This window comes from Oryx dammah, unplaced genomic scaffold (assembly GCF_014754425.2).
Source record: "Oryx dammah isolate SB20612 unplaced genomic scaffold, SCBI_Odam_1.1 HiC_scaffold_10, whole genome shotgun sequence".
NCBI lineage: Eukaryota > Metazoa > Chordata > Mammalia > Artiodactyla > Bovidae > Oryx > Oryx dammah.
In genome coordinates, this window is record NW_024070194.1 from 59,659,927 (window position 1) to 59,667,758 (window position 7,832).

Consider the following 7,832-nt stretch of genomic DNA (forward strand, 5'->3'; position numbering starts at 1 on the left):
GGGGAACAGGCCAGAGAGAGCTTCTGGATAAAAAGGGCATGGGAGGGGCCCAGGGAGGAGCCTCCCCGGCCCCCGCTCCCATCAGGACGCCCCCGAGCAGGACTGAAGGAGGGTGTTGTTGACAAGAGCAGTGACAGAGGCATTTGCTGGTTGATTAGGACATTGGTGCTTTTACTTATTTGTGATGGACAGCATAATACTCAGCTTCACTGAGTGTGCTGTTTCAAAGTGCTTTCACAAGCCAGATCTGAGAGGCTCCCCGGGCAGCGCCGTGGGAGGTCCCTGGGTTCCCTTTAGCCAGTCTTAATCGTTGGGAGAAATCTTTTCTTCCTGAGTGTCCTCCTTGCCAGTCGTGCTCTCTGCACTTTGGTGCAGTCCTCGTCGATGTGATGCACACATCCCTCTCAGCTTCCAGCCTTGCAGTTCAGGGAAGCCGTCCTGGCTCTGAGCCAGCCCCAAGTGGAGGCTGCAGCTCCGCCCGAGAAGCTGCCTGGGAGGAGACTGCCCTGTATGAGAGGCTCCTGGCCGCTCTGCAGGAAGTCCTCTTCTCGCCTCTGCCGCCCCAGGGCTCACTGCCTTCTACATGTGCTTCTGTGAGCTTGCTATCTTTAAATCTGGGGCTGTGTTTAAGGCATAAACGATCGTGTCGCTTCCTCCCCTCCAGTTTCTTGCCCAGTTGAAGCTCATGGACTACAGCCTGCTGGTGGGAATCCACGACGTGGAGAGAGCCGAGCAGGAGGAGGTGGAGTGTGAGGAGGACGGGGAGGAGGAGGGGGAGAGCGACGGCGCCCACCCTGTGGGGACCCCTCCCGACAGCCCTGGGAACACACTCAACAGCTCGCCACCCTTGGCTCCGGGCGAGTTTGATCCAAACATTGACGTCTATGGAATTAAATGCCATGAAAGTAAGTGGAGATACCATCCACTTTTTTTTTTTTTTTACCATTGGTGGTTTTTTTTTTTTTTTTGCACTGTTAATCTACTGGTAATCATCAACCCAGTTAAAAGCATGCTGTCCTGTAAGACTCCTTCTCAAGAGTCCTAATCAACTGATTTCGGGACAGAGTATATTAAAGGTAACTGTAATCCCTGGTTTTGAAATCTAATGTGAGGAAATCCTTGAATGGTGGGATGTTGAGGGAACAGGTGAAACCACACAGCACCCATATGCACATGTTTGTGTAAATGTCTGTACCACATATAAGAAATATTTTTAAATATTTTTTTTCTTAGCCATCTCTCTTTTGTGTGGATCTCAAATCACAAGTCTGTCCTGAGCTAGCCACACACATGGGCCACACCAGACCTCCTCTGGACATTGTGTAGGGCAGGTATCCTTCCTTCTCAGGAAGGGAAGCTGAGGCTAGCCCAGGTGTGGGAAGAGCAGCTCCGATTTGCTGCTGCGTATGTCTTCTGCTCTTCCCCCATTAAGGGGTCTGTGGCCCCTTAATCAATCAAAGTGAGATTGATTTTAATCCTCACTATCTGGGTGATTGGGTATTTATAGGAATATTACATGCTATGTTAGCTACTTATACATGAAAAAATTTGAGATAAACACAGGCCTCTGGGTTTTTTGTTTTAGTAATAAAAATTAGTGGTTCATCATTGTTTTAAAAAAAAAAATCTCATGGCATAGCAGCCAGGTTGAGTTTGAGTTCTGCTTTTTATTTTGCTCACCAAAATGGTTTCTTCAACACAGAAAATTAGAGTCAAGTATACTTGAACAATAGTTCATAATTGAAACAGCAGCTTATTTGTGGAAATGTGTAGAAGACGGGTATTGTAGATGATGTATGCCTTTATCCAGTTCTGATACTAGAGCCAACGAGCATTAGGAACAGTTACAGGTAACAGTACAAAGTGTGAGCATAATTACTTCTATTGGGTTGGCCAAAAAGTTAATTGAGATTTTTCCATAGCATCTCATGGAAAAACCGGAATGAACTTTTTGGCCAACCCAATTCCTGTTTTAAACAGTATTTCTTTAAAAAGCACTTTTCTTTATACCAAAGTAATATACAATCACTAAAGAAAATGCAGATTAATAAAAAACATACAGCCTCACCCTTGGACCTCTGCTGGTAATATCCTGGGGTTATATTCTTTTTTACTTTTTAAATTGAGAGAGAATTGGGAACAGAAAGTTAAGCTGTTTCCTGGGGATGCACAAGACTTTCTAACAGCCCCTACTGCCTTTGCTTTCAGACCTTGAACCCCTCCCCCCTCCTCCCTCGGCAGTTCACACTGTCCCAGGTGTTGTCACCATCTGTCCCACAATCATGTCTCTCATCCCTTACAGATTCGCCTCGGAAGGAGGTGTACTTTATGGCAATTATTGACATTCTGACTCATTATGATGCGAAAAAGAAAGCTGCCCACGCTGCAAAAACTGTTAAACACGGCGTAAGTATCTCCGTTTGGTTTCCCTCTCTGCTCCTTGCTTCCTGTCGTGCAGGGGCCCGCGAAGGTCCACTCCTTTCCTGGGAGCTGTCCAGTCCCTTCCATGGCTCGGGTTCTCTGCAGGGGCTGCACTCCAACGCAGAGTCAGAGCTCCCAAGGCCTCTGGCAAGTCACTTTAGACCCTGCGCGGCTCTTCTGTTACCCACTGGGGTTATTAACAGACACACGCATCATGAGAATATTACACAAATTCTTTTTTTGTTTGAAAATGCTTCAAAGACAAAAGCGCTGAATGACGACAGCTGTTTTAATAAAAAGTGCTTAGAACTGAAGCAGTTAGTCTCTACTTAAGATGCTTCTAAGAAACACAGTATCCCTCCACACAGTGGACTGTAGTTTTTTCTATTACAGAAGGTTTTTGAGTGCAAGATCAAAGTTTAGTGATACGAGTCCCTCGCTTTTATTGTCCTTGTCCGGAATTCTCACTGTTCCCGGCATATGTTAACTTGTGGAATCCCGTGACAAGCCTTGATAAGGATAACTAGTGTGCTCCTTATCAGGTGAAGGAGCTGAGGATGAGCATTTACGGAGTAACTCGCCAGGATCAGGTCACTAGGCAGGATAGAGAGGACTGCTCCCCAGGACTCAACCCCATCCCCCAGTAAACCAGTGAGGCCCATTTGCCGGTTGGACTTCACCAGTTGTGAATCTCCACTGTGCCTGCATTGTAGGACTCCACTTTGGCTTTCCAGGTGTGCTGAAAAGGCCACAAAGCCCACCACGTGCGGCTAAACTTGTGCTCTGGCTCGTTCACACTTCCCCAGGGTGGAGTCAACCAAGATCCACCAGAACATTGACATCTATTAAAGGCTCTTTTTCTTTATTTTAAAATCAAACAGGCTGTCATTCCAGCAATGGAACCAGGCCAACACCATATCCCATTTGCCACAGAAATATTTCAGTCACATTGCCAACTAGTTTGTGCAGTGCCCAAACCAGGACCTCACCCCACCCACTGAACACATTGGAAATCCTCTGTCAGAGAGGAGGGTACACAGCAGTTCTCACAAGGGTGGGCACTGCAGCCTTCTGAGAACCACTTTAAAGTCTGTGCCAGCCAGATGCACCACCCCGTCCCCAGATTCTGAGTCCAGTTCAGGAGGCTAGTGGGGGAGGTTGTCTCTGAAAGGCTCCGGTAACTCCGATGCTCATCTCTGGTTGAAAAGCCTGGCTGTACTGCAGGGACGGAACTAGGCCCGAGTCCCTACCTCACCTCTCCAGTTGTGTGACCTGGAGGAAATGCCCTGGCACCCCAGTTCCCCCAGCTGCTGACAGGGCCCTAAACGCCTTGCTGATGGGGCTTTGTGGTGAGTGGGGAGAGGCTCTGTTTGTTCCCACCCTTCCTCAAACCTGTATGATATTCTAGACCAGGTGAAACTGGAAATGTGCCAGGGCAAACATGGCACCCAGCCTAAAATCGGGTGCAGTTTGCAAGAGCAAGACATTACTCTCTGCAAAGGAACGTTGTGTTGACCTGCTGCTGGGAACCGTTCTCTGCCTTCAAAACCGGGGCTCCTCTATGGAGATCCCAGGGGCCCAGGCCAGGCATGGAAATTACAGCTTCCTCTGTGAGCTGCTGGTATCAAAGGAGCACCTGGTGACTTGGTAAAAACTCTGGTCCTACCCTTTGCAGCTCTGAAAGCTGGCCAGTAACTACTGAGGGTCTTCTGGTCTGCACTGTGCTCGTCACAGGAAACCTCTTCGAGGGGCTGGCTTCCCAGCTCCAGGCAGGCCTCTGTGAAGGGGGACAGCGGCACCCCTGTGCCTGCACTGCAAGGACCAGCCGTGGCCCCTCAGGGGAAGCGCAGTCACAGCTGACGCCACCCCTGCCACTGCCGCTCCTTACTTCTGAGCACCCAGCAGCTTACTTTGGTCCTGAAAAATGAACACGGCCCTTCTGTCCTTGTCATCGGAGTTTCCCTTTGGCCAGACATCGCTGTTGGTGTTGTTCTCAAGGCGTCTCCCATCTGCTCTCCTGAGAAACAGAAGTGTTGTCCCCGTGGCTTCTGAATGGAGGCCACACAAATGCCACATTTGATGGGAACATCTCAAACGTGGTTGGATTTTTTTTTTTTTTTTGGTGGCAGCAGTCACAGTGTTTATGACACCAGCCTCTGTTTTTCCTGAGACTCTGCCTCATTTTCACACCCAGATTCTTAAGAGTCTTGGTTATTCAGACCCATATCCAAGATATTCTGAGTTACGAGTAGAGGCTGCACAGGTTTGAAATGGCTGGCTTCATATTCAGCTGCAGTGGAAGCTGCTGTAGGTGCTGGTCAAGTAGTTCTAACAGTATCACTCTTCCTCTTCTCCCACACTGCCCAGGCTGGTGCGGAGATCTCCACCGTGAACCCAGAACAGTATTCCAAGCGCTTTTTGGACTTTATTGGCCACATCTTGACGTAACGTCCTGCGCAACTGTGGATGGATGTGAGCATGGGAAGGATAGAGGTGGCTTCAGCGCAGGAAAAATGAACACCAAACTCAGTGAAGCACACCTCCTCGTTTACATCTTCAGGCCAAGATGACTGACTTGGGGGCTACTCGCTTTAATAGCTACCTGATATTTCCCAGCATCATTCTAGCTATTTCTGACGTGTGTGTGTCTGCGCGTGTGTGCATCTTAAAAATCGATTGATTAATGGAAACTGACCAGGTTTGGTCAGTGTGTGTTTGGGGCAACAAACCTCTGATTCCAGCTGTGGACAAATGAATGAATGAATGAATGAGTGAGTGAGCGAACACGAGAGGGGGGAGGGGGAGAAGGCAATGCATGTCAGACCAACCAGGTTGGCACCACATGATAAACTGTGGATCAGTTTATTCTCTGGAGTTGAAAGATGTGAGACAGTATTCGTAATAATAATGAAGATAATAATAATGATGATAATAATAATGATGGTGATTAAGAGGAAAAAAAAAACTTACTGCAGATGTTACACTTCTACCACGCACGCTGACACTCCTTAATAGTTGTACCTGGGCGCTGGACGAAGGAGGCTGGCATCTCCCGTGCCTCCTGGTTTGGGTGTCGGGACTCCCTGTGTCCGGGGACAAACGCCCCTCCTCCAGCAGGAAGCTGATGCCCCTAGTGACTCTTCTCTGTACATTTTCACCTCCGTAAATGTGTCCAGGAAAACTGCTTACTTCTCTTTTCTTGCCTGGAGCTTCTTCACTGATAACACTCTTTCGTTGCAATACAGGAATTAATGCTACAAAAATAAAAACAAAAGCTTATCTGAAAAATGCATAGTTTCGGGCAATGGTATCTACATCTCCCATGGTGGGAAGGTGAGCAAAGCATTTAGAACTCTCAATTCTCCTGTTGAACAGTGGTATTTTGTTATAAATTTGCCCTTTAACTGAAATCCTCAATATTACTGTTTACATTATTAGGAAAACAGGGATATTTTTGAATCTAAAAATTTAATGTACAGCACGTGATTTTTGAAGTTTACATGTAAAGTCATTTTACAGTGTAGGTGAAATAATGTTTGTCATATTTTGAAATGTATCCTGCAGTCACGTTTTGGAGTGAATGTTTTATTCAAAGTACCAGGTAGACAGTCTTTTACAGTAAAAAGAAAAGGGTTGTTTTCCTCCAGATGTACATTATCAGTCTAATGATTTTTTTTATTTTTAAAGAAAATGTTTAACCCAGATCTGGTTATGTAAGTTCATTGCCCTAAACTGTGCTGACTGTGTCTAATCAAGTTATAAATTTCCAACATCAATCATGTATTTACCAACTTCCTGGCATTTTCTGAAAGGCGTCAAGCTAAAATATTAGACTTGCTTAGGAATACGTTATCAACTTATACACTGTGCTAAAGCTGTGCCTTTGAAATTCTTTGTTTAAAATGTGAGATGATTTTTGTAGGCAGGTTCAGGAAAGAAAAAAATCCACCCTTTAATAATTACTTGCAACTCAACAAATAGTCCCGCCATACTGCCTCTTCCAGTAACTTTACTTCAGGGCTTATCAAGTCTGCAACTGTGCCCACAGTATATAGGTTTACTTCAGAAAATACGAGGTGACAGCAGCTGGAATCTGGGGGGCAAGGCCATTCTACCCCATCTACTGACTTCACTCGGAATCGTTATCCTCAGCAGACGACGTTGACAGCACTGTGATCTGGTTGTCCAAATCTGTATTTCATGTGTCTAAATTAATTGAAATGGTGATTTAATATGCCCCCACCCCCACCCCACCATTCATTCTGGCATCGAGTCCCTTTCAGTGCTCTGAAGTTAGGCTGCAGTTTCTTTAATCCAGGATTACAAATGTGAGACCCTGAAGTAAAGAGAAGGTACCCACACATTATTTGAGTAACTGTTTCCTGTGTGGCCCATCTGTGTATGCTTTTAGAAGTTTACAAAATGCTTTATTTTTGTCTGTAACAGTCTCTGTCACCCATCCTGTTGATCAAATCTTCAGACAGAGTGAGGAAGTTTGCCTTGTATCTTCTAGTGCTAACAGTACACTCCAGTTATGAGCCGGGCTTTACAAAATAAAGCACTTTGATGACTCACAAGGTGGAGTCTTTGTGCTTCTCTCTCAATTGTGTGTCTCTTTATTGCAAACAAAATTTAAATACTCAGTACTAAGAGTGTCTTTAGCTGATCCTGAAGAAGTAAAACTAAAATTGAATCTTTTCACAAACAGGAGCTTTGCCTTCAACCTGTGAACTATTTCACTAGCAAATAACAGAACCGTGCCATGACACGCGTGACAAAGCTGACTTGTTGAAAGACGGACAGAGAAAGAAACCTCTTCAGTGAACACCCTTTAAAGTTACGCGGTTAGATTTTTTAAATCTACCAACCATAGTTCTGTGGGTCACTCAGCATTTTTTGAAACTTTACTGGAATGCCATTGGTGGCTTCTAAAAAGCTAGAAGGCTTTTTAAAGTATTCCCTTGTCATTGTGCCAGGTAAGCAAACACAGTTAAGCTAGAGCAGCACTTGTTTTGAAAATGTGTAATGGTTCTAATGGGAGAGATGTCAGGGGATCATTTGAGCATCGTGCACTTCTCACATGTGCTGTGTGCACGCTGGTTCTCATGGAACATCAGCTGAAAACAGAAGACTGCACCCCAATTAACTGCACTGGTAGGAACACGCCAGGCACACTCTCACACGATGAGGGTGAGCTCAACATGCTGGGGGGCACACTGGCCAGGGCCTGCTGACCTCACATCACTCTCCTTCCCTTACTTTCAACAACCCAGCAGCTGCAGCCCTTCTGATGCCCACTACCCATGACCACAGGCATCCCCCATGTATTTTGCAAGATAATGTGCCACGTTTATTGTAGTATTTATGTACTTCCTGACCATTTAGTATGCAAAACTGTGCTACTGTTTGTA

At 45.9% G+C, this 7,832-nt stretch overlaps 1 protein-coding gene across 1 annotated transcript in view; it reads left to right on the top strand.

Annotated features, from left to right (window-relative positions):
* The window catches only part of PIP4K2A (phosphatidylinositol-5-phosphate 4-kinase type 2 alpha), a 183,145-nt gene extending 176,147 nt beyond the window's left edge, over positions 1-6,998 (top strand). The window contains exons 8-10 of the mRNA XM_040248576.1: positions 665-905; positions 2,303-2,406; positions 4,789-6,998. Of these exons, the coding sequence (XP_040104510.1) occupies positions 665-905; positions 2,303-2,406; positions 4,789-4,869 (426 nt within the window). The 3' untranslated portion in view covers positions 4,870-6,998. The remainder of the gene's footprint in view (positions 1-664; positions 906-2,302; positions 2,407-4,788) is intronic.
* Positions 6,999-7,832: the final 834 nt, after the last annotated feature.